The sequence below is a fragment of the Giraffa tippelskirchi genome, chromosome 2, assembly GCF_054371585.1.
Source record: "Giraffa tippelskirchi isolate mGirTip1 chromosome 2, T2T-mGirTip1v1.2.pri, whole genome shotgun sequence".
Taxonomy (NCBI): Eukaryota; Metazoa; Chordata; class Mammalia; order Artiodactyla; family Giraffidae; genus Giraffa; species Giraffa tippelskirchi.
The window spans coordinates 42,396,857-42,424,784 of record NC_137276.1 but is presented as its reverse complement, the minus strand read 5'-3'; the positions used below and the strand labels follow the sequence as shown (position 1 = coordinate 42,424,784).

General features: G+C 36.9%; 1 protein-coding gene across 5 annotated transcripts in view; it reads right to left on the bottom strand.

Moving 5' to 3' along the window:
• Positions 1-27,928, bottom strand: part of PRKG1 (protein kinase cGMP-dependent 1) — a 1,340,287-nt gene that overhangs the window by 194,120 nt on the left and 1,118,239 nt on the right. For all 5 annotated transcript variants that reach the window (XM_081557175.1, XM_081557164.1, XM_081557186.1 and 2 more), the window contains one exon: positions 17,953-18,047. In XM_081557175.1, coding sequence (XP_081413301.1) covers positions 17,953-18,047 — 95 coding nt within the window. The remainder of the gene's footprint in view (positions 1-17,952; positions 18,048-27,928) is intronic.

The following is a 27,928-nucleotide window of genomic DNA, read 5'->3' as shown; positions in this document are numbered from 1 at the left end:
AGGTTGGAGGTCAGGGTGTAAAGTTGAAAAAAGAGATCAGTACAAATGTCTAGCTATACAATAAATAGTTCATGGGGATATAAAGTACAGGATGGGGAATACGGTCAATAACATTGTATTAACTTTGTATGGTGACATATGGTTGCTAGACTTACTGTAGTGATCATTCTGCAACATATACAAGTGTTGAATTTCCATACTGTGTATGTGAAACTAATATACTGTATGTCAAGCATACCTCAAAATATATTATTTAGATAGGCTCAAGTTTCTAGAATTTCTGAGGCTCAGGTAACAAAGGAAGGATACAACATCACTTATATAATATTCTGTCCAGAGATACATCACTTGAACATACCATGAAGAAACATTACATAAACCCAAACTGAGTAATACTCTCTAAGATAATTGGCCTGTAGTCCTCAAAAGATGTATGTGCCATAAAAGATAATGGAAAGCTAAAGAGCAAATTTCAGTTTAAAGGAGCCCAAAGAGGCATGACAATATGTGATCTTGGATTGGATTCTAAACTGGAGGGAAAGCTTCTATAAACAATATGATTGGGACAACTTGCAAAATTGAAATAAGAGCTATAGATCAGATAAAATATCAAAGTTAAATGTCTTGAATTTGATGACATAGTGATTACATGAGAATATTCTTGTTCTTGGGAAACAGACAAAGACATTCAGGAAATGGGCATGATGTATTGTATTTATTCTCAAATAATTCATAAATAAATAAATTATACATTATATAATACACATTCATATATTAGAGAAGATGATAAAAATACAGAAAAATGCTAAAAACTGGTTAATTTGTGTTATTTAATTTTTATTGGAGTATAGTTGCTTTACAATGTTGTGTTAACTTCTACTGTACAGCAAAATGAATCAGCTGGGAACATTCTGTGTTAATCTTGCATCTTCTCAGTAAATTTGAAATAATTTCAAAATAAAGTTTCTTTTAAAAACCACAGGAGTATCTCTGAAGGCAGTAGATATTTCAAACTTTAGTCTTTGAGTAGCATCAGGTATCATTATTGTAAGTGAGTGAATGGAGGCCATAAAATTTGGAGCTGCAAAATTTTTCATTTCATTTGTCCTGAAAGCATCTTAGTTGAGCAGTTACTACTTTCATTATATTATGTAAATGAATGCATTTTATCAAATATTCAAGTAGTAAAGGAAGCTCTACTGCTCCTTTTTAAAAATCAAAGCTTACAAAGCACTTTAAATGTACAATTAATCATTTTCTAATGAACTTCTCCTAAAGTTGGCTACTTTATGAGCTAATATTAAAATAAGTCATATCTCTTATATTAATTCCCTGAAAAAAATCCTGTCTCTATTCCTTGAACAAGGTTCTTTAGAGTCCACAAACATCAAGAGGGATTTCCTTATTACGTATTTATGCAAACATTAATTTGAAATGTAAACTAGGTATTTAAAATTCAGCTCAGATAGAAGACAGTAAGAAACAAAAGAACTCCATTTTAGTGCCCACTGAGCTTCCAGTCCCTGGAGACATGTTTTGCTTCTTTATACTTGCAGCAATATTTACTAGTATTACTAGACTGGAACATATTCTTTTCACTCAGGTTTAACACAAAATAAATCTACATCTAATTTCCCAGGCAATTTCACATCCATGCTAGAACTCTTTGGGCAAAACACTCTGAATAGGTATGTGCAGCAAATGAAAAAATAGATTTTGTTCTATATTGCCTCTTATAAATTTGACCCTTAAGTCTGTCAGAGAACCACTTCTGCAAAGTAAGTCAAAGTGAAAATTTTACATGAACAATTTCCTGACTAACAATTTTTTAAGTACAAGGTATTAAACAGGCAAATATGAAAGAATACCTCTCAAACATTATGTAAGCCAAAAATGAATTTCATAGAATATTATGCCCTAGACAGGAGCCTGGCAGGCTTCAGTCCATGGGGTCGCTAAGAGTCGGACACGACTGAGCGACTTCACTTTCACTTTTCCCTTTCATGCACTGGAGAAGGAAATGGCAACCCACTCCAGTGTTCTTGCCTGGAGAATCCCAGGGACGGCGGAGCCTGGTGGGCTGCCGTCTATGGGGTCGCACAGAGTCGGACACGACTGAAGCGACTTAGCAGCAGCAGCAGACCTGTTCTAAAGTTTCTGGATCGCATGATACTTTGTGTATGTGGTTTTTGTTGTTGTTTATTTTTGCTTTGCGTGTGTGTGTCTGTTAATCGGTCAACTATACAATATATTTCATGAGCATTTAGGAATGAAAAGTAAACGCTACATTATTAACATAATTACACTGATGATTACTAAATAAAAACTATTTGAATAATTAACTATCCAAGTGCAGGAAATGACTGCTAAGAATAACTTTGGTACCTACCTCAGAAACTAAATTTATGGCAAACAATCTCAAATTAGGTAAATTAGAAAGGATTTATTCACAGTTTAATATGAAAAATTTTAAACTTACATGGAGCTAGAGAGAAAAAATAGAATGAATGACAGAGTACCTGTCACCCATTTTCAACAATGATCAAATATCTTCCTATCTATACCTTCCCACTCACTGAATTATTCTGAGTCACATCCATACTTCATGCGTTTTGTCTACAAATACTTGGCAGTCTTTAAAATATAAGGTCTCTTTTTAACTTCTCAACCACAATATAATTTGCATTCTAAAATAATTAAATAACATTTAATATCATTAACAATTAGAAGGAAAAAACTTAAGAACTACTAAATTGGTGATTTAAAAAATATACTATATGTTACTGCTATGTGAGGGACTCTTCTAAGTATCAGGCTTCCCAGGTGGCACTAGTGGTAAAGACCTTGCCTGCCTATGCAGGAGATGTAAGAGACACAAGTTTGATCTCTGCATCGGGAAGATCCCCTGGAGGAGGAAGTGGCAACCCACTCCAGTATTCTTGCCTGGAGAATCACAGGGACAGTGGAGCCTAGTGGGCTACAGTCCATAGGGTCGCAAAGAGTCAGACACAACTGACTTAGCATACAATCTAAGTATCACCAACGTAAAAACGATAATCGCCTACAAGTGTTAAATCTTTTGGATGTATGTATAGACAGAAAATAAAAATGCTACAATAGAGGGAAGAATGTAGTGTGCCTTTGGAGGGCAGAAAAAGGATATCAAACCCACCAAGGGATGGCAGTTATAAGACAGAGGGAAATTTAAATAATTTACACCTAGTGAGGAGAGATGAATCAAATGGAGTGCTATGATGGAGGCGCCTCATACCACCTGTTAGAGCTGACTTCGCATATCTCTACCCAGATGCATATTCTGGGCCCATCCCACTGGTAACTGGGTCATGGTGGGAGTATTTATACCACAGTTATCAGTAATCACCAGTACTCATTTTCCGCTCAGAGAGCTGGTTGTTACAAATTTTATAAGCATGGTGTGGGCTTCCCTTGTGGCTCCATAGTCGAGAACCCACCTGCCAATGCAGGAGACTGGGTTCCATCCTTGGGTTGGGAAGATCCCCTAGAGAAGGAAACAGGAGCCCACTCCAGTATCCCTGCCTGGGAAATCCCATGGACAGAGGAGACTGACAGGCTACAGTCCATAGGGCCGCAAAGGGCCACAAAGGAGTTGGATACGACTTAGCGATTAAACAACATAAGCATGGTAACAGACATGAGAGGGTTCCCAAGGGAGAATGGCAACTTCTGCCAAGTCTTAGAGGTGAGAAAGGACATGAAGGGGTTGGTTCATCAATAACATCAAGCAGATTTGGTGAGACCCCGTTATCAGTATGTGAGTCATCCTTCCCTCAGATACCTCTGACTCGTTCCCTTTATCCACTTCACATCTTTGCTTAAGTATCATTTTCTCACTGAGGACCATGCTGACCACCCGACTTAAAATGATAAATGCCCAAGAAGAGGTGATTTAGAGGAAAGAGTAGAAAACACTGAACTCTCCTCCTCCCACAGACACATCAAAATTACAACCACTTACAAAGCAACTATCTATGAGAATGACCTGAAGGCCAGCAGAAAAGATTTCCCAGAGCTAAAGATATCAAGAAGGAACCACAACAAGATGGATAGGAAGGGTGAAGATGCAACACAGTCAGGATACACACGCCTGGGATGGTGGTGCACAAATGGGAGAGCTATCACAATTGCGGAGGTCCTCTCCAAGGAACAAAGGGTCCAAACCCCACACTGGTCTTCCTGGGCAAGGGGTTCTGCAATGTCTGGCTCTGAAAAAACAGTGGAGCTTGTGTTTGAGAGAGCCAGACAGATGTAGGAAACAGAGACTCTGCTATTAATGATGAAAGAGAGAAAGGAACAAGTGTGAGAAATACTGCGGAAGAAGAGTCCATAAAATTTGGTATCAAACTATGGAGGGAGAGTTATGTCAAGAGGTTGCATGAAGGTCACAGAGCTTGCACTTAACTTTCAAACCTAGATGACTAGGGAAATGAAGGTATTCTGAACACAGTACCTGGTTTGAAGGAAACATAATACATTTGAGAGAGAGAAAGAAAAACGTTAGTCAAGACTATTTTGTTATAGTATTTGCCTGTAAGTAGAGTCAGCTCTGTTCTTAGAGGAGACCCAGAGATCCCTTACCCACTCTCTGAATCTTGAAATGAATTATAAAAACTACAAATATAAAATATCTCATCAATCACTCAAAATTATTTCCCCTTGCCACAAACAGAAAGTCTTGCTACTTTAAATAAAATCATTTGGCTAAGCAGCTCTTTTAAGGATATTTAGACATTGCTAGAAGGAGAAATTGTCAGACTTATACTCCAGTTCTTAATGACTCACTCTACTTTAGCAAATGGAAAATTAATGAAATTTGTTGTGGCTGGTGACAGTATAATGTATCCCATTTTCTTTTGAATAAAAATACCAGTTAAAGTAGAATTTAATAAAAATAAATATGGTCTATTGTAGTCTTAGAATAGACAGCTGGCTTATCCTCAGAGCATTAGGTGTATGTAGCAACAGAAAGCATATGTTACCACATAGTTAGTATATAGATTATGGATGTAAGAGCTTGACAAATACAAAGTATCAACTGCTTATAGTAGCAAAGGGCAAAGGTTCTAAAACCAGTTATTTTCTATGACTTCAAATTCTGATTATTCTGGGGTAGGTTTAAAACAAACAAATCTTTTATTTACCCCCATATATTGAGGAAAATACATTATATTAAAATTTCATAATTTTTAAATTCTAAAATTTTTTTTTTTTATAAATTTATTTATTTTAGTTGGGGGCTAATTACTTTACAATATTGTAATAGTTTTTGCCATACATTGACATGAATCAGCCATGGGTTTACATGTGTTCCCCTTCCTGGACAAGTTAACATCAGGCACATGTTTTATCGGTCTCTCGTTCTCAACTATTTGTGTTTAGCAACACCAATTCAAAAGTCTTAAAGTAAAAAAAAAAAAAAAAAAATCTATTTCTCCAGGATGGCAAATCCATGTTCCTAAAGGGAAAAAAGTACATATGGATGGGGGTGGTAGAAAACCTGTATTCTTCTTAAGGAATGTTTGTGGAAAATGTTCCTTACAAACCAACATGTTTCCCCATATGGAGAGCAGATTTGCAGCAAAGATGTTGCCAAGTAGACGGTGAGAGAGGCAATCAGTCATCTGGGTAGCAGGCAACTGTCATCCACTGATGCTGACAGCATCACTAAGCTCAAACACTCAGGAATATTCTCGAAAACAGAAGAGCAGCCATTACACCTTACAGGTTTGGGCTGTGGGATAGTTTTAGGAAAGCTTCTATATCCACTTAGAGGGAAAAGAGGGTTATAGATAGGTCCATCTGCTCTAAAATCACTTCAATTAACAATGGAAAACTAGAGCTTTCAGCCAAGATGAAACCACACATATTTTTATGCTAAGTGAGCCTCTATCATCTAAATGGTGGGGATTGGTAGAGGACACATGTCTTGTATATCTCAGAAGAGTATGAGCAATGAGAAAATAGGGCAAAAAGGCAGCAATATACTTTTCTCTCAGGTACTATTGTTCTGTTACACCTAAATTGAGTAGGAAAAGGTGACAATAATAAAATGAAATTCCCAAGCACTGAGAACTCCTTAGGATGTCCATTTTGTCTGACTGGTCACTGTCGCATGTAACTGTAGTAGAATTTACTGAAAAGGCAATATATCATGGGATCAAAAGGACTTCGGTTTGAACCCCAGGTTCTGGCTGACTAGCTGTTTGTGCAAGTAACTTAAGCCTCACTGAGTCTCAGTTTTTCCACATATAGAATGGGGCCAATAATGACTGATATAAGTATGAAATATAATAACATATGTAAGAGTATTTTGCACGGTGTCTTGGAGGGCAGTAAATCAGTCTTATTTACCTTGAAACACCTCAGTATCAAACAATATTACAATACATTTTTGCTAAGAGTGACTAGACAAATTTAAGAGAATTAAATTAAAGTGCATGTGTCTGCCTAGTTAGCTCAGTCAGTAGAGCATGACACCCTTAAAGTGCAGGACGTTTAAGTTAAAAATATTACCGTGTGTATGACTCAGGGAACTCAAACTGGGGCTCTGGAAAAACCTAGAGGGGGTGGGAAAGTGTGGGAAGTGGGAGGGAGGTTTAAGAAAGAGGGGACATACGTACATTTATGGCTAATTCATCCTGGTATATAGCAGAAATCAAAACAATATTGTAAAGCAATTATCCTTCAATTAAAAATAAATAGAAAAAAAGAAAATATCTTATAGCATAATGTACTGTAGTTGCATATAGGCATACTGGTTTAACTGTCTTAATAGTTTATCTTACATTTCCTCATGTGGAATGTGGGGATCACTGCTACTTCAGATGACTTTAGGCAGTACAATAATAAACATGTAAAATATATACTTTATTTTGTGTATTATTTCTTTAATTAGTATTGAACTTATTTACCTAGATGTATACATCCATACTGTCAATGACATTTTCGTTCAGAAAAAGGGTGAAGTAGGGAATTAACTCATGAGTCTGTAAACACCAATTTCCTCTTGGAAAAAGAGGGGTCTTTGCCCGTCCTTAGGTAACCACTGATCTGCTTTCTCTCACTATAGATTAGTTGGCACTTTCTAGACTTTATATAAATGGAAGGAAACTGTATTTACTCTTTTTATCTGGTTTATTTCACTCATCATAATTACTTTGATATCCCTCTGTGTTGTTGAATGTTGAGTGTCAATACTTCATTGTTTTTGTTGCTCAAAAGTACATGATTTATTTATCCATTCATCTGTTGACACACATTTGGGTTGTTTTGAGTTTGAAGATATCACAAATAAAGCTGTCATGAACATATGTGGACTAGTCTATGTATAGATATAAGCTTTTAGGTTTCATATAAATACCTAGGAATGGAATAGATGAATGATGTGGCAGGTAAACTTTTTAAGAAGCTGTCAGACTGTCTTCAGAAGTAATTGTTCCATTTTCATCACTACCCTCCCAGCAGTATATGAAATTTCTACTTGTTCCACATCCTTTCCAACATCTTCTAAATTTTAGATATTCCAAAGTACACTGTGGTTTTAATTTGCATTACCCTAGTGACAAATCACGGGGAACAAATTTTCATGTGCTTATTTGTGGTCAGTTTCTCTTTATTGATGAAATGTCTGTCTAAATCATTTGCCTATTTAAAAATTAGACTGTTTCCTAATTATTGAGATTTGAGATTTCTTCATATAGTCTGGGGGGCTTCCCAGGTGGTGCTAGTGGTAAAGAACCCACCTGCCAAAACAGGAGGTATAAGAGACACAGGTTTGATGCCCGGAAGCATCTCCTGGAGGAAAACACAGCAACCCACTCCAGTATTCTTGCCTGGAGAATCCCATGGATAGAGGAGCCTGGCAGGCTACAGTCTCCAGAGTCACAAAGAGTCGGACATGAATGAAATGACTTACTATGCACACACACAGATCAATCTGAGAAAACAATATGGAGTCTCATAATGCATGAAAATGATGTAACAAATACAGTATATCTCAACATTTCTCTTGGAAACGTTTTATAGTTTTCACTGTATAGGTTTTATACATCTTTTTTCAAATTTATCTCTAATTACTTCATAATTTTAAGCTATTATAAATGGTATTTTTTCAATGTTTGAGAATTTGTTATTGATTAAATTTTGTGATTAAATTATAGATACCTATCTGATTATTTATTAACAGACGTGAACATGGCTCTGGGAAGAAGTGGTGAACCTGAAGCCCCTTAAATATTACTTGAAATGTCCTAAAAAATCTTTTATTGTACTTGCCCTAATGCCTGGAACATGGGGAGAGACAATTATCACACAGTATAGTTTCTGAATTATTTCCTAGTCCCATTTCATTGTATGAATGAGGAATGAGAACAATGTGAAGCTAATATGCCTGGAAATGCTTGTTTCATGTGGATACAGTCTCAATTAAAATACATTACTAAATGTTACATTCAAAGATAATTTTTGGCAAGAATATTCAGAGGTTTTAAAACAGATTTTCAGTCATAATAAGAGAGTAGTGTAATGACAATGAATCTAACTAATAAAATCATTGTTGCCTGTCTAAAGTATGATTGATAACAAGTCATTTTTCTTCTACACTATATGAAGGAAAAATTAAGAAGCAATCATTTAGACTCAGAAAGAATAAAAATGACAGACACAAAATACTAGCTGAGTTCATTAACAAGGAAATTAGCTTCAAATGAAATATTTAATATCTGTTTTTGAAGAGATTTTCAAATTTACATTTATACTTTCTTATCTAATGGCACCTGAAGGAAATTATCTGTCTGAATGACCTGCTGGAGAATAACAATGAGGGACTGAATTGTTTTGTAAGAGCTCAATTTCCACCACTGAAATGACCTTATATTAAGACAACAGGGATAAAGAAAACATTTTATGGAAAAGTACTAAAACTCTATGATGTTTCCCCAATCATCTACAAAAATCTTGGGTTACAGATCAGTTACTGATAATTATAAATAAAAATCTAAATGAACTACTAATGATATATCTGTGTCCACAGTGCACACTAAAGCATTTACAAGATTATCAAGTAAATTTAAACAACAACAAAATTGTTTTCTAGAACTAATTTTATATTCCAGGTGAAGCTATTCTTTGGAAAAGTCCAGAGAGCATGTGTTCAAATTGTGTTGATGTAATTAAATTCATTAGTGTATGTGTGTGTGCACGCACGCACACAGACTAGGCCAAAGGTGTTCCCATACTACTATCTGTAATTTAAGATGTGTGTGTGAGGAGGGAGTTGTGTATATGTGAAGGTGGGGGGGAAATCGGGTGTGTAATTATATTTTGTATGTAATATAGCTTCTTTAAAACCAAGATATGATTACCATAAATCTTCTGATGGGTTCCTTCACATTGAAGCTCAATAAAGTATTGTATCCTGGACATATTTATGTTAAGATATGAGAGAATATGTTCACATCATGACTCTAAGTGCCTAGAGAACAATAGGTCGCTCCGTTGTGTCTGACTCCTTGCACCCCCATGGACTGTAGCCTGTCAGGCTCCTCTGTCCATGGAATTCTCCAGGCAAGAATACTGGAGTGGGTAGCTGTTCCCTCTTCCAGGGGATCTTCCCAACCCAGAGATCGAACCCAGGTCTCCTGCATTGTAGGTGGATCCTTTACCATTTGAGCCACCAGGGAAGCCCAAGAATACTGGAGTGGGTAGCCTATCCCTTCTCCAGGGGATCTTCCTGACCCAGGAATTGAACCAGGGTCTTCTGCATTGCAGGTGGATTCTTTACAAGTTGAGCTACCAAGGAAGCCCTAAAGGATTGCTGGCAGCCTCCAGAAGCTAGCAGAGATTCTTCTTGAGAGCTTTCAAAGGACACAAGTCCATGGTGATGCTGATTTGAATCTCCAGAATTCTTTTAAAAAATAACATATTTTGCCTTAAGACACTGAATTTGTGGTAATTATCATGGCCTCCCTAGAAACCAATACTGAGAAATTATCATAGAGTATGGAATGGATGAGAGGTGAGGAAGACTGGACACAATGACCAATTAGAAGGACCTACAGTAGCCCAGGTGACAGAGCATTAATCAGAACTAATCAGAACAGTGGCCATAATCAGAAGAGTGGCAGTGAGAATGGCAAGACAAAGGTGATGCTGAGAATTATTTAGAAGGTAGAATCAATAGGATTAGTTGTCCATGATTAGGATTTTAGGAAAGAAGAGAGTCAGGGATAGTTTCCAAATGTCTGGTTTGAGAAACACTTATTGGAATAGGATCACTTGAAAGGAAGAGACTTGGATGGTAGTAGAGAGAAAATGAATTGAGTTTTGTCTCGGTGCCATCTAAAGTAAATAAGAGATGTCTAAGTAGATGTGCCTATGGACATGTCTAACTCCAAGTCTATTGTGGGTTCAGAGTTCAGGAAAAAGCTTGGGGATGGAGATATAACAAGAATGATATGACAATTTGTGATTCTCCCACAATATCATTGAGCACACTCTCTATTTTAATTTCCTGTTTATCTGTAAATCCTCAACAATAAAGAAAGCTGAAACTAGAGAACAGAGGGAACTAGTTCTTTTGAGGCCACTGCTCTTCCCAACAAGCCAAATTCAGATATCCCTACTTGTCCCATCTTATGGATGAAGGAGTGATACTAATAAAGCAATTCTGGCTCCTCCCAATCAGTTGTGCTGAATGAAACTGGCCCTAAGTACTGATAGCTTTTTAGCTTTGCACCTTTTAGCCATAAATCCAGGACAACAGGAAAAAAATCCCACTAGACATTCTGTTACATTTTTCATAGATAATCCATTATAATCCTCAAAAAGAGTAATTTTCACTAATTTTTCACAAGTTAATCATAATCCTTACCACACAAAAGACAAAGAAGTAAAGAAAAGGAAAACCCTAAAAGTCTCAGGTGCAGGAAATCGAGAGGAGAGGAGTCCTATGGTTAGAGAAACGAGCTGGAGCTTTGGCAGAAGAGCTCATGAGGGGCAGGTGAAGGAGTCCCGCTATGACCCAATCAAGACCGCAGCTGGGATGGAGCCTTATATAAGTCCTGGAATATTTCTTCACACAAAACACAAGTTTAGATAAAACTGTGTGTGTTGTTCCAGGTAAGCCTCAAAAAAGGTTTTCCTTGACAGAAACAGAAACCCAAGCCTTGCAACTGAAAAATCTAAATTCTTTCCATTCTATCTTCATGGTACAGGGATATGGTCAGGGAAGGACAGTACTGGGGGAAGATACAAAAGAGGCTTGAATGATACCTATAATATTTCATTTCCAAATAAATAAATAATAATCAGATTCAGATACTGCAAAATATTAAAACGTTGTGTCCAAGATTTGTTATAATTTGTGTTATTATTTTATTAATTTTTTAAAAAGCAGATTAAGAAATGTTAGTTAACTTGTCCCAGATCATAGTCCATGAGAGGAGAAACTATGGAGATACAGACTTCTAATCCTAATGTCTGTTAAACTGGCTTGGTTCATTCATTTGTTAAAAATTTAATTGTAGGATAATTGTTTTACAATATTGTGTTGGCTTCTGCCATACATCAACATGAATCAGCCACTGGTATACATATGTCCCCTTCCTCCTGAACCCACCTCCCATCTTCCACCCCATTCCACCCCTCTAGGTTGTCACAGAGCACTGGGCTGAGCTCCCTGTGTCACACAGCAAATTCCCACTTGCTATCTATTTTACATATGATAATGTATGTGTTTCCATGCTATTCTCTCAATTTGTCCCGCCCTCTCCTTCCCTCACACTGTCCACAAGTTTGTTCTCTATAAAACAAACCCCTCAGAATGGGAGAAAATAATTGCAAATGAAACTAACAAAGGATTGATTTCTAAATATACAAGCAGCTCATACATCTCAATACCAGAAAAAATAAACTACCAAATCAAAAAAAAAAATGGGGAGAAGACCTAAACAGACATTTCTCCAAAGAATACATACAGATGGCCAACAAACACATGAAAAGATGGTCAATATCGCTCATTATTAAAGAAATGCAAATCAAAACTGCAATGAGGTATCACCTCACCCCCCTCAAAATGTCCATCATTTAAAAATCTACAAACAATAAATGCTGGAGGTGATGTGGAGAAAAGGTTTATTCTTTTTTGTATTAACAAGGAAGGGCCTGGCATGTGGCCTAGGTGTTCAGAATGATAGACAATAGTTGGGATATTCCTGGAGGGAGGAGCCTTGCTGACAGAAGGCTGCTATCAAATATCACCATTTAACAGAGTGGCCCATGGCTGCATTTGGCAGCCAAGGGTCTGTTCCAGTTGGAGAGGAAAAATCTCAAGAGAATCAGAAGCTGTAACCTAAGGAAACCTAGGCATCATCTACTTCAACTGGCTCAGTTTACAATTCAGATCCAGAGAGATTAACTGGCTTGCTCAGTAAGTGGATGATTCAAAATCTAATGCTTATGCCAATTCTACCCGGTGCTCTAAGCCTGAGTCAAGAGGTAGCAGAACATTCTTGGGAAGAGCAATGCTGATGATAAATAAAAATAACCATGATGGTGGTGGTGGTGATGATAGCTAATATTTTTGAGCACTAATCTAAATTCTAAGTACTCAGTTTAATGCTTCATAAATATCCACTTGATTATTCCTCGCAACAACCCACAAAATTAGGCATAATCATCATCTCCATGTAAGATCAAAGGAGAACCTCTCAGGGACTCAAAATCTATAAAGGACAGAGTGGATCCCAACCAAGGCAGTCTGACTTTTGAGCTGGAACTCATAAGCATATGCTGTGCTAAAGACTCAAGTGTTAGCAGAAGGGGCAGGGTGAGGGGGGTCGGCAAGTGGGAGCTCAATCTTTTCTCTCTCAGATTCAACTAGGGCTTATACATTTCCCATTACTACAGATGCAAAGTGTGTATTTGGCTTAGAATTTGACATCACCTGATGCCAGTGTGAATTCTACATGATTTTAAGTCAGGTAGAGATCCTAAAGCAATGATATGTCAGAGTGTAGAGGGATTGACTTATGACTTATCGGACTATACCTGAATTCCCCTAAACACAATTTTAGTTTTCATGTACATAAAGAAGTACTTCTGAAAAGAGTAAAACAGTTTGCCCTCTGGTGTAAAAAAAACATTATCACAGCAAAAAATAATGCTTAATCCAAGCAATACTTGAATAATTCACTTTATGTCGACTAAAAAAAGGGAAAGCGATAAGTAAACCAAATTTTTCTAGAAATGATATTTTATTGGTTAGTGAATGTCAATAATGTTGACTACAGGATAGCTAGATTTATGACTACTGGTCTCCATCCAAAAAGAAATGAAGCTTGTTAATTATAGAGAGAGAACTACGATATCATAGTGGAGTTCTGGAGTTGGGTTACTGAGGTTACATTTCAGCTCTGTCATTCAACTAAATACTGTGTGTGTTTAATCAACCTAGTATTGATGTTGCTGCTGCTGAGTCACTTCAGTCATGTCTGACTCTTTGTGATCTCATAGACTGCAGTCCATCAGGCTTCTCTGTCCATGGGATTCTCCAGGCAAGAATACTAGAGTGGGTTGCCATGCCCTCCTCCAAGGGATCTTCCCAACCCAAGGATTGAATCTGCGTCTCTTATGTCTCCTGCATTGGCAGGTGGGTTCTTCACCACTAGCGCCACCTGGGAAGCACCAATACTAGTATTTGGCACTCTTAAATTTAAAAAGAATGGTCAAGGATTAATTTCAGTATTACCAATTTGTCTATATTGATCCTCGGAACATCCTCAGAAAAATAAAACAAAAATTCCTAGTACACATAAAATTTATTTGTGAGAAAATGAAAATCTGAAATGCCATGTTACACCAACACAGAGAACGCTAACTATAAAATTTGTCTTCCATGGATAAAAATCATAAGGTTTCCAAAGAAGCATAGGTATTACTCAAAAGGATATATACACAGCTGCTGAAAAGACTTTATATCCTAAAGTTACATAACTTTTTAAGTTATTTGCAGGGAAACAAGTGAAACAAATCAGTCTGATTTGTGAAAAGTCAGAATTTCTTGTGTGAAACATTGAAATTCAAAGAAAAGATTAAAAAAAAAAAACAGATACACAAGGAAAACCAGGTTAGTGACTAGAACATCAAAACATTAAAATGTCAAAAAATAATCAAAACAAGGAAATAACAAGGGTAAAACTAATAGGCTTCCTTCACTGGAATCTAGTTACAGAGCTTTAAAGAGGCATATCTGATTGACAGAAGATACAAAATGGCAACTCACAGGTCAAACCATTTGCAGAAATGTTCTGTTTGATAGCAGAGCTATTTTTTAAGTTATAAAATCACATATATTTTTCAGAATCTATTTTTTTTCTGTTTTTTCTTAAAAAAAAAAAACCAGCAATGAGCTGGAGCTCAGTAATTGCTGTCCTCATTGTATAAGGTTTTCTAGTTTGCACTGGTTTTATTCACCTTATTTTTATTCCTTTATAATATATTACCAGCCAGCATCTATAGTCAAGTGAGTTGATAAACTCTTGTTAGTATTAGTTGCTCATTGGTGTCTGACTCTTTGCTGGACATGGACTCTTTGCCAGACACATGGACTATAGCCCACCAGACTCGTCTGTCCATAGAAATCTCCAGACAAGAATCCTGGAGTGGACTGCCATTTCCTACACCAGGGAATCTTCCCTACCCAGGGATTGAACCCAGGTCTCCTGCATTGTGGGCAGATTTTTACCATCTAAGTCACCAGGGCTGGGACAAAATGAAAGTGTTAGCTGCATCCGACTCTTTCCGATCCCATGAACTGTAGCCCACCAGGCTTCTCTGTCCATGGAATTCTCCAGGCAAGAATGTTGGAGTGGTGGCTATTCCCTTCTCTAGGGGATCCTCCTGATCCAGGAATCAAACCTGAGTCGCCTGCATAGCAGGCAGATTCTTTACTGTCTGGGCCACCAGGGAAGCACCTAGTAGATAAGCCCTTATCCACCATCAAACTAATTCAAGTCATGAAAGTGATCAACTGCAGAAAGGATTGCAAGAGTGAACATCATTAGGGAGCTTCATTTGTTCACTCACTCATTCATTCATTCAACAAATACAGGTTGAGCTGAAAAGTGTCAGATACTGAGCTCAAATAAGAATATAAGCATTTTGGATTTCTTTTCATCAAGAAAATAGGCAGTCATATATCTGAATGTATACCAACATGTATGTCATAGAGAGAACTGAGGATAAAATGATGGTGAATTTTAGGAAATGAAATGAGAAATTCTAAAAAGTGCTAACAATTTGCTAATAAATGCAGGGATCTCAAAGGATGGGAATTCCAAAGAAGGAGGGGGTGGTCAACAGTATAAAAGTATGGCTGAACAGTGAAGTATGGCTGAGTAAAGGTAGATAGAAAAGAAAAATCATTCTAAGATATAAATAGCACATTCCTGACATTTAAGAGGACATAGGTAGAGAAGGCAGATAAAGCCAGGTTGAGTGGTGAGAAAAAGAGAGTAAAGGGCATAAAAAAGAGCTGAGGATAGGTTGGAGGGTAGGTATAATGGGAAATGATGGAGTGGGGTAATTGAGATGGCCAGTGAAGAGGACTGAATATGTGCAGAGACAGATTTGGCACCAGGCAGTTTACAGGAACAATCACATGCTAGAATGAATTCCATCTAGATGGAATCAGTCAGTCCAGTTGCTCAATCATGTCTGACTCTTTGCAACCCCATGGACTGCGGCACACCAGGCAACCCTGTACATCACCAACTCCCAGAGCTTACTCAAACTCATCTCCATCGAGTCAGAGATGCCATCCAACCATTTTATCCTCTGTTGTCCCCTTCTCCTCCCGCCTTCAATCTTTCCCAGCATCAGGGTCTTTTCCAATGAGTCAGTTCTTCGCATCAGGTGGCAAAAGTATTGGAGTTTCAGCTTCAACATCAGTCTTTCCAATGAATATTCAGGACTGATTTCCTTTAGGATAGACTGGTTGGATTTCCTTGAAGTCCAAGGGACTCTCAAGAGTCTTCCAACACCACAGTTCAAAAGCATCAATTGTTCGGCACTCAGCTTTCTTTATAGTCCAACTCTCACACCCATACATGACTACTGGAAAAACCATAGCTTTGACTAGATGGACCTTGTTGGCAGAGTAATGTCTCTGCTTTTTAATACGCTGTCTAGATTGGTCATAGCTTTCCTTCCAAGGAGTAAGTGTCATTTAATTTCATGGCTGCAATCACTATCTGCAGTGATTTTGGAGCCCCCCAAATGGACTACCCATTAACTTAAATTTTGATATCAGATCAAAATTTGGTAACTTTTCTGTAAACCATATCCCCAAGTTCACTTCTTGAGACACATTCTGGAAAGGTGTTTCACTCTAAAACTTTCTTTAGGTTGCACAAAAATTCACTGACAATAAGTTACAAGAGAAAATCTGTCAATTATCAGTTATGTTTTATTATCTGGTGTTTCACTTGTGATCTCAATCAGAAATGATTGAAATGTTTCTATTTCTTTGCCTCTGCTTGAAATGGACATTTTCCACAGAGGTATTTAATCTTGGACCAATGAAATCAGGTAATATTATTCTTGAGAATCCTCTATATATAATAATAATCAAGAGAAAGTAAGATTAAAGTACAAATGGTATGTTTTTTTCAGTTTATACTAGGATGATGATACCTATTGCCTTCCTTTGTATATTCACATTGAATATGGTATTTCTTTCAATTTTGCCATTGGAAATATCTAATGGCAAGTACCTGTTCATCAAATAGGGATCAAATGGTCTCAGTAAAGAAAAAAGAAAATCAAATTCATTTAATTTTTAATTTTCAAAAGGTAATGTGCCCTGAGTAAGATGACTTATCAGGATCTGTTTCAGTTCTGGAGCTGTGAAAATAAGAGAGAAAATAAAACCTGCTGACCAATTGTGGTTTTAAAAATAAAAACTCCTGAATACTGTTTAGCAAAATGTTTATAATGCAATCTCTTAAACGATGGCATAATTTGAAATAGAAGCAAAACTGACTGTTGCAAATATTTGAGGAATTGTCCTATTGCTATCTCTTTAGTATACATACCTGCACCTGGAATTTGATACAAAAATAAATGTTTATTGGTTATGAGTTATTCAAGTGGTTTATGTACTTTGAAAAATCTCATAGATAGATAGATAAATAGACAGATAATTGAAATGTGCTGCTTATTGGAAAACATTGGTAGCTATTTGTCTTTTTGTCATACATTCTGTAAGATGTATGGTACAAAGTCAACTGGGTTTTTCTTCAGTGGTATATGGGAAGGCATTCCAAATGCTCACTGTTGAGTTTACAAGTAGAATTTCAGTGACCCTGCAGTCACACCTTTATGAGTCCAGCCTTTCAAGCCCATCCACAGTGAATGTGAATATTCATTACCTTCCCTTGCACCTCCTCCTCTACCTCCACTACCAGAGCCAGAGATGATAACCACCACCCAGAACCCCAGAGGTGAACCGCAGAAGGCTTCATTGCCTTCTGATATATTGTCTGTACAGTCAGGTCTAGGGATTTCAAAATTCTCAACCAGTCATCTTCCTATATGATTCCAAGTAAAATCGTCATACATAATAGGCTTTGCAGAGACTTCTCCCGCTCTTTAAAGTCTTTATAGAGATTACAATTGAGGAGAATTGTTATCAAATCAAATGAAATAAAATAATTTATTACATAAGTTAACCATTCAATGCCAAAGCCTACCCAAACAGATTCTAAGTTCAGCTGGAAATGGATAACATTGGATCATCAAGGGTCTGTGTCGGATGGTAGAATAAGAACTAAATACCCATTATGCTAGAAGTTCAATATGTAAGACATTCACGTAGCACTCAACCCAAAACTCTGTAATATGTAATCTACTTACCCCTGCAAGGCTTTCTCTCCAAACCAATCTCCTTTTCCTAAGGTTCTAAGAAAGACTGGGTCTTCATTTGGCGAGTCTTCACGAGTGACATTAACCTAGAAAGAGAAACAATGAAAGCCTATATCCACTGCATACATACTGGATGATGAAATAAACACTAGTTAATGATGTTCACTTCATTTCTTATTTTCTTAATTATTTGTATATAGAGAGAAAGCACATTATCACTAGAGGGGACAAAGAATAGTATCACAAATTCCCATGCACCCCAAGAAATAACCCCCAAATATTTTGTTATACTTTGAAGCTTTTGTCCAGAAATAATAAATTATTCAGAAATTTGAATTTCACGCAAATCCTCATCTCTATTCCCATTTCTAACTTCTAAGCAATTACTATGATGAATTTAATGAGTGTTCCTTCAATCTTTTATATGTGTTTATATGCATATGTTTTTAAAACATATGAAAAGCAGAATACAGTATGGGTCACTCTGCAACTTACATTTTTCTCTTAATGTTTTAATTTTTCATACCATGCTCCTATATGTATAAATCTAGTTCATTCATTTTAATGTTTTAGTGCCTTCTTTCATCCCATATTTATTTATCAGTTGCCTTGCAGATGTACATTTATACTGTCTCCATTTTTTGGCTTTTTTTTAACATACACCTTTATGTGTACATCCCAGTTTCTCTAGGATATGCTTATCTCTTTGCTAAGAAGAATCCTTCATTAGGATTCATTCAAAGCCTTCATTCAAAGGCCAATTACATTTTCATAAAGACTTCCTGCAGATCTCTACCTTTCTATCATCCTCATGATCTATGTTTCATTCAGTAAGATTTCTTTTTTGAAGATATATAAATGACATATATGTCTTTATTTTACCATAATAAACAGTATGCTCATCAAAGAAATGAGTATTTCTTGGCATTCTCTACAATTTATAGTAAGCACTCAATAAAAAACAATGAATTACATGAACAGAAAAGCTTCATTACTACTATAACAAGATTTCTCTACCCATATAGGACTTGGGAAGCAAATGTATTTGTTGCATGAATGAAGACATAAATGCAGTAAATTGTACCTTTGTGTTAATTCACTTCCCTCAAAAGCTCTACAAATATTCATAATACTGGCTATGTGTCATCTAGAAAGGTTAAATAATTAAAATTCACCTTCCTGAAAAATGTAATGAAGTAGAAAAACTAATTTCTTGAGACAATGCCAGACACTTAAACACATTTAAAAATACTATGCTTCAGGTTTTTGAATTTAGAGATTAGATGTCAAAGACCAGAATTTTTATAAATATTAAGAAGGTCTATGCAAGGTAGAGGGAATTCAATTATTATTCTCCACTGATCCATTTGATTATTCCTCCATAAGGTGTTTCAAAACCATGGGAATGCAGTTTTTAACACTTACCACTAAGCTGTATCAGAGAGATATTCATTTGCATATTAATGAGGATTTCATGGAGGTAAATGGAAATAAACAAGCCTAGTGGTTCTCAAACTTCTATGTGTGTGTATCTGTGTGTGTTGGAGGGTGGTGGTCTTGTTTAAAATAAAGGTTAACGAACTCACTTGACTCTTATTCCTGAGGTTCTGAATGAATGGGTTTTGTAAATCTGCATTTCAAAAGATTAATGTTTGACAAACATTGATACATTGCTTCATTTCTGAACCTCAGTTTCTCATCACAATGAAACAACTCAGAAAAATTATTTCTATCAATCCTCCTGGCTGTTAAAAATGAGTCATGAACTAAGGTATAATATAAGTTAAGCTCATTAATTCAAATTAGATGTAAGAACACCTATAACTGTATAGTTACCATTTGGGTAACACAAACAATAATAAATTCAAATTGGCATTCAATTATGCAAGCCATGGAGAAATTTCAGTGAGTTTTGAAATGTTCTTTAAAAACATGTTAACTGAGGCTTTTCCTGGTGGTCCAGTGGTTAAGAATCTACCTACCAATGCATGGGACACGGGTTCTATCCCTCATCTGAGAAGATCCTACCTGCTGCAAGGCAGCTAAGCCCCAGCGTCAAAACTGCTGAGCCTGTGTACCCTAGAGGCCCTGCTCTGCAGCAAGAAAAGCCACCGCAATGAGAAGCCTGTGTACTCCAACTAGAGAATGTCCCACCTGTAGTGTATAAGTCCCTGCTCACCGCAACTCGAGATACCTTAGCACAGCAATAAAGACCCGGTGCAGCCAAAATAAAAACCACAAAACATGTTACTGAAATACTAGAGACATAAAAAGTGGTTCACCTACAGAATAAACCACTTTCTGCTTCTATGATAAATGTGAGAAAAATCTATCTCCTACAGTTCATATATGTGAAAAAATAAGCATTTCAAAGAACAAGAATAAAAGTTTTCCTTTAAAGTTGTAGTTTCCATAGTTTTTCTTTGTATATATAGTGTGCTGTGCTGTGTGCTTATTCACTCAGTCATGCCTGACCCTTTGCAACCCCATGAACTGTAGCGCACCAGGCTCCTCTGTCCATGGGGATTCTCCAGGTGAGAATACTAGAATGGGCTGCCATGCCCTCCTCCAGGGGATCTTCTGAACCCAGGGATCGAACCCAGATCTCCCGCATTGCAGGGGGATTCTTTACCACATGAGCCACCAAGGAAGTCCATATACATACTGAATAATTCTAAATGTTGGCAGACACCAGTCATGAACATTTGCATCTTTAATTCTTTAAAAAACAATCCGAGGTAGAAAAAGTTATACTATACAGAGATAGCTTTCTAACCTTGATCCGTATACATAGTCTTTTTTTATCTAAACTACAAAGTACTTTATGGTCCACAAAACTGTAGAAGGGAACTAGTTAGGGAGCTTTGGAGAGATTTAGTCTATCCACCTTGCCCCCTAAATGAGAGCATTATCTCATTAGGATGTGTTTGTGCTGTGTTACTTAAATGAGAACATCAGTGAAGAGCATCCTAACTGTTAGTGCCCCCAAAAGTTGGTTCTTTTTTCCTTATTTTCCCCTTTGTTCTATTTCTCTCATTTATTTCAGAAATTTCATGGCTTTGATTGTAATTATCCCATATCTCTACTATTATTCTTATTGCCATGAAGTGCTTTTTAGAACAAAATCAGTTTTAGTTCCAGGTAGATAAAAGAGGTGTATATTTTTATAATCCTTTTACTTATATATATATTAATTTCTCTATAAAACATATGCAAAGTCTTATAATTTAAATTTTTGCAGCATTTAAAAAATTATGTACAAAATTTTAAAATTAGGAATCAAAATAGAAATTAGATATTTTAAATGGGACACATAAATTTAAACTTAAAATCCAAAATCTTTTATTCATTGAAGAATGAATACAGAATAAAGAATGAATACAATAATATCAATGTATTCAACCAACATGTTTAACCAAAAACAACTCAAGAACAACAACAAAACAGTGTTTTTGTACAGATTCAGCAGGTTTTATAAGCAAAACAATGTTTGTTGTAAAGAAATACGGAAATCAGAGATATGTGGGGGCAGACCCAGCTGGAGAACAGGGTTAAGTAAACATTTTCCTACCTGTGTGATTAATGCATTATAAAAATGGGGAGTCCCCAAATCAAAGCAACTGCCTTTTCAAGTAATGTTCCAAATACGTGTTTGTGCTCAGTTGCTTCAGTCATGTCCAACTCTGCATGATCCTATGGACTGCTGCCTGCCAGGCTCCTCAGTCCATGGGATTCTCCAAGGCAAGGATGCTTGAGTGGATTGCCATTCCCTCCTCCCGGGGCTCTTCCTGACCCAGAGATGGAAACCACGGTGTCTCCTGCCTCTTCTGCATTGCAGGCAGATTCTTTACCACTGAGCCACCTGGGAAGCCCAAATACCTGTAGAGATTTGCTTAACTTCTTCTATAACTGGATATAGAACAATTCTATCACCTCAAGAAATGCCTTCATGTTATGAGTTTATGGTCACAGCCTACCCCAAGTCTTGCCCCATAGAAACCAGAGGTCTGTTTTGTATCATATTAGTTTTATCCTTTTTATAATGTCAGGTAATGAAATAATAAAGCATTTAACCTTTTGAGACTGGCTTTTTTTTTAACTTATAATGCCTTTGAGATTCATTCAAGTTGTTACATTATATAGAAGCTCTTTCTTTTTATTGCTGAGTAACGTTCCATTGAATGAATGTGCCACAATGTATTGATTCATCCACTAAAGGGCATTTCAGTTTTGGGCAAGAGTCTATAAACATTGATGCATTATTTTTGCTTGAATTTTGTTTTCATTTATCTAGAATAAATACCAAAAAGTAAAAATATTAGGTCATATGGTAATTGCTTATTTAACTCTATATAGTTTCAGAATAGTTTTACCATTTTGCACTCCCATCAGTAACGTATTAGAGATGCAGTTGCTCGGCATCCTCACCGGTACTCAGGATTGTCATTTTTTTTTTTCATTTTAGCTAGTCTATTAATCACACAATGGTATCTCATGGTTTTAATATGCAATTCCCTATTACTTAATGTAATTATAATTGAATTATATGTAATTATAATTTAATTATTATAATTAATAATTAAACTAGAGACATTACTTTGCCAACAAAGGTCTGTGTAGTCAAAGCTATGGTTTCTCCAGTAATCATGTGTGGATGTGAGAGTTAGACAATAAGGAAGGCTGAGCATCAAAGAATTGATGCTTTTCAACTGTGGTGTTGGAGAAGACTCTTGAGAGTCCCTTGGACTGCAAGGAGATCCAACCAGTCCATCCTAAAGAAAATCAGTCCTGGGTGTTGTTCATTGGAAGGGCTGATGTTGAAACTGAAACTCCAATACTTTTGCCACCTGATGCGAAGAGCTGACCCATTAGAAAAGACCCTGATGCTGAGAAAGATTGAAGGCAGGAGGAGAAGGGGATGACAGAGGACGAGATGGTTGAACAGCATCACCAACTTGATGGACACCAGAAGATGGTGAAAGACTTGGAAGTCTGGCATGCTGCAGTCCAGGGAGTCGCAAACAGTTGGACACAACTGAGCAACTGAAGAACAATAATTAATACTATTAAATATCTGTTCAATGCATATTTGTCATACTTTGTTCAAATGCCTAGTCAAGGGCCTTGTCCATTTTTCAAAAATTTGAGAGTTTGGTTTTTTAAATTGACTTTTAGATGTTCTTTACATAGTCTCAATATAAGCACTTTGCCAGGTGTGTGATATGCCAACATTTTTCAGTTTTTAGTTTACCTCTTCATTCTCATAATAAAAGTGTCTCTCATAAAAGATGTTTGTAATTTTGATAATGCCAAATTCATCTTTTCTTTGTTTGTTTTATGGACCGTGCTTCTGGTGTCATGGCTAGGAACTTTTGACCTAAGCCAAGCCATAAAGATTTTCTTCTAGAAGTTTTACAGTTGTGCATTTTATTTTTAAATCTGCTATTAATTATAGCTATGAACTTTAGGTCAAGCCTTACTTTTTCCACCTATGGGTAACCGATCATTCAAATACCATTTCCTGAAAATACTGCTCTTTATCCACTGATTGCTTTCACTATTAAGTATGATGTTAGCTCTAAGTACTTTGTGTATATCAATTAGTAATTTGAGGAAGATCTTTTATATTCCTAATTTTCTGAGAGTTTTTATTGTGCATAATGTTACATATGTCAGATGCTTTCATTGCATCAACTGACATGACAATATGACTTTTGTTTTTTGAGTATTAATATGATAGATGTTATTGAATGATTCAGCATTTTCAAAATTTATAGTAAAGTGTCTAGTTGTACAGTATCCAATAGTCAACAATAGCAGCATTCGGCAATTGCAATGTGGCTACTGCTACTACTAAGAAGTTGAATATTTTCAGTTAGTTAATTTTAATTTAGATAGTGCGTGGAACTAATGCTGCTGTGTTAGGTTTGGAAGATATAAAATAGCAAAGGAAAAAGTGCTGAACAATGTTGATCTAGCTAAGCTTATATTAATTTTAATAATTTATCTGTCTACATAAAAAACAAAAGAAACTAAAATCATACCATCTGTAACTAATTATTGTCTTACTTCTTCATTTCCAAATGTTATGTCTTTTTCTTGACTTACTTCAGTGGTTGGCATGTTTAGTTCCACACTGAACAGAAATGGGGATAATATGCATCTTTATTTTGCTCTTGATCTACAATGAAATGCTTCTCATGTTTCACCCTGACACACACATATATATACATAGACACACAAAATTTCTGTAAGAGAATACTTTCAGTATTGAATAACAGTAAACACTGTGTTGAGCCAATCTGTTTAACCAACATGGTTAAGCACTTGTTAATTCTAAGCAAAGCCATGTGGTTTTAAGGAGCATTTAATAAATAAAAAATTTTGATATATTTTTTCTAATGGTAGCATACAAGGTATATTGAATAGAATAAAAATAATATCAAAATGCATCTCAATTATTATTCAAACCCTGAAGTTCTGTCTACAACTCTTACTCAATTTTGGTTCAACTCATTTATCGAGAGAGATTTTTTGATGTAACCCAACTGCAAGGACATGTGCATAAAGTTTTATCAGAGATATTTTTCATGTTCAACTGTGAATCCTTGGGTGCTTTAGAGTCTGATAGGGGTACAAAACATGTTTTCAGGCAACTGGAATGGATGGATTGAAAGTAGAAAGAACTAAGAACTCAGCTTCTTCCTGAGGCATCGTCAGGGACTCAGACTTCACCACAGCATCCTGCCTCATTTTAGAAAACAGTTTGTATAGGTTTAATGGTAGGAAAAAATATATTTCAAAGATTAATTTATAATTATTTCTCTTTGTGCAAATGTGCTTTATGAAAAAATAAAAACTGCTTTATACTTAAATAAAGGAACTTCAGTTCATTTCAGTCCAGTCGCTCAGTCATGTCCAACACTTTGTGACCCCACTGACTGCAGTATGGCAGGCTTCCCTGTCCATCACCAACTCCCAGAGCTTACTCAAACTCATGTTCATCCAGCTGGTGATGCCAGCCAACCATCTCATCCTCTGTCATCCTCTTCTCCTGCCTTCAATGTTTCCCAGCATCAGGGTCTTTTCAAATGAGTCAGTTCTTCGCATCAGGTGGCCAAAGTATTGAAGCTTCATTTTTAGCATCAGTCCTTCCAGTGAATATTCAGGACTGATTTCCCTTAGGATGGACTGGTTGGGTCTCCTTGCTGTCCAAGGGACTCTCAAGAGTCCTCTCCAACACCACAGTTCAAAAGCATCGATTCTTCGGTGCTCAGCTTTCTTTATAGTTCAACTCTCACATCCATACATGACTACTGGAAAAATCATAGCTTTGACTAGACAGACCTTTGGTGGCAAAGAAATGTCTCTGCTTTTTAATATGCTGTCTAGATTGGTTATATGGAGAAGGCAATGGCACCCACTCCAGTACTCTTGCCTGGAAAATCCCATGGACGGAGGAGCCTGGTAGGCTACAGTCCATGAGGTCGCTAAGAGTCGGACATGACTGAGCAACTTCACTTTCACTTTTCCCTTTCATGCTCTGGAGAAGGAAATGGCAACCCACTCCAGTATTCTTGTCTAGAGAATCCCAGGGACGGTGGAGCCTGCTGGGCTGCCAGCTATGGGGTCGCACAGAGTTGGACACGACTGAAGCGACTTAGCAGCAGCAGCAGCAGCAGATTGGTTATAGCTTTTCTTCCAAGGAGCAAGCGTCTTTTAATTTCATGGCTGCAATCACCATTTGCAGTGATTTTGGAGGCGAAGAAAACAAAGTCTCTCACTGTTTCCATTGTTTCTCCATTTATTGGCCATGAAGTGATGGGACCGGATGCCATAGTCTTAAGTTTTCTGAATGTTGAGCTTTAAGACAACATTTTCCACTTTCTTTTTTTCACTTTCATCAAGAGGCACTTTAGTTCTTTGCTTTCTGCCATAAGGGTGGTGTCATCTGCATATCTGAGGTTATTAATATTTCTCCCAGCAATCTTGATTCCAGCTTGTGTTTCATCCAGTCTGGCATTTCACATGATGTACTGTGCATATAAGTTAAACAAGTGGGGTGACAATATACAGCTTTTATGAACTCCTTTCCCAATTTGGAACCAGTCTGTTGTTCCATGCCCAGTTCTAACTGCTGCTTCTTGACCTGCACACAGATTTCTCAGGAGGCAGGTCAGGTGGTCTGGTATTCCCATCTCTTTGAGAATTTTCTGCAGTTTGTTGTGATCCACACAGTCAAAGGCTTTGGCATAGTCAATAAAGCAGAAGTAGATGTTTTTCTGGAACTGTCTTGCTTTTTCAATGATCCAGTGGATGTTGGCAATTTGATCTCTGGTTCCTCTGCCTTTTCTAAATCCAGCTTGAACATCTGGAAGTTTAGTTCATGTACTATTGAAGTCTGCCTTGGAAAATTTTGAGCATTACTTTGCTAACATGCGAGATGAGTGCAATTGTGCGGTAGTTTGAGCATTCTTTGGCATTGCCTTTCTTTGGGATTGGAATGAAAACTGACCTTTTCCAGTCCTGTGACCCCACTGCTGAGTTTTCCAAATTTGCTGGCATATCGAGTGCAGCACTTTCACAGCATCACCTTTGAGGGTTTGAAATAGCTCAACTGGAATTCCATCACCTCCACTAGCTTTGTTCTTAGTGATGCTTCCTAAGGCCCATTTGACTTCGCAGTGCAGGATGTCTGGCTCCAGGTGAGTGATCACACCATCATGGTTATCTGGGTTGTGAAGATCTTTTTTGTATAGTTCTTCTGTGTATTCTTGAAATCTCTTCTTAATATCTTCTGCTTCTGTTAGGTCCACACCATTTCTGTCCTTTATTGTGCCCATCTTTGCATGAAATATTCCCTTTGTATCTCTAATTTACTTGAAGATATCTCTAGTCTTTCCCATTCTATTATTTTCCTCTATTTCTTTGCACTGAGGAAGTCTTTCTTATCTCTCCTTGTTATTCTTTGGAACTCTGTATTCAAATGGGAATATCTTTCCTTTTCTCATTTGCCTTTTGCTTCTCTTCTTTTGTCAGCTATTTTAAGGCCTCCTCACACAACCATTTTGCCTTTTTGCATTTCTTTTTCTTGGGGGTGGTCTTGATCACTGCCTCTTGTACAATGTCATGAACCTCCATCCGTAGTTCTTCAGGCACTCTGTCTATCAGGTCTAATCCCTTGAACTGTCACTTCCACTGTATCATTGTAAGGGATTTGATTTAGGTCATACCTGAATGGTCTAGTGGTTTTCCCTACTTTTTTTAAGACTGAATTTGGCAATAAGGAGTTCATGATCTGAGCCACAGTCTGCTCCCGGTCTTATTTTTGCTGACTGTATAGAGCGTCTCCATCTTTGGCTGCAAAGAATATAATCAATCTGATTTCAGTGTTGGCCATCTGGTGATGTCCATGTGTAGAGTCTTCTCTTGTGTTGTTGGAAGAGGGTGTTTGCTATGACAAGTGCATTCTCTTGGCAAAACTCTGTTAGCCTTTGCCCTGCTTCATTTTGTACTCCAAGGCCAAATTTGCCTGTTACTCCAGGTATCTCTTGACTCTTACATTTGCATTCCAGTCCTCTATAATGAAAAGGACATCTTTTTTGGGTGTTACTTCTAGAAGGTCTTGTAGACCAACTTGAACAAGGGGAAACGAACTTGAAGAAGGGGAAATCCATTTGTAGTTGTATGACCTCTGTTTGCATCAATGTCTGTTTCGTAAGATTTTCTAAGGAAAAGCCAGTTTGGTTTTAATGAGGAAAATATCTTTGCCATGTTATCCTTTACAAATTTTTAAATGTATATCAAAACAAGTTGACTAAAACAAAACATCCAAGTTTAGAAATTTTCAGTTCTACATCTTATTTACCTGCTCCTGAACCTACTCTCATTACTCTTTTCATTCTCTATTCCTTCCCATTGGGACTTATGTGTGTTTGCCTTCTACTTCTTAAAACTTAATATAATA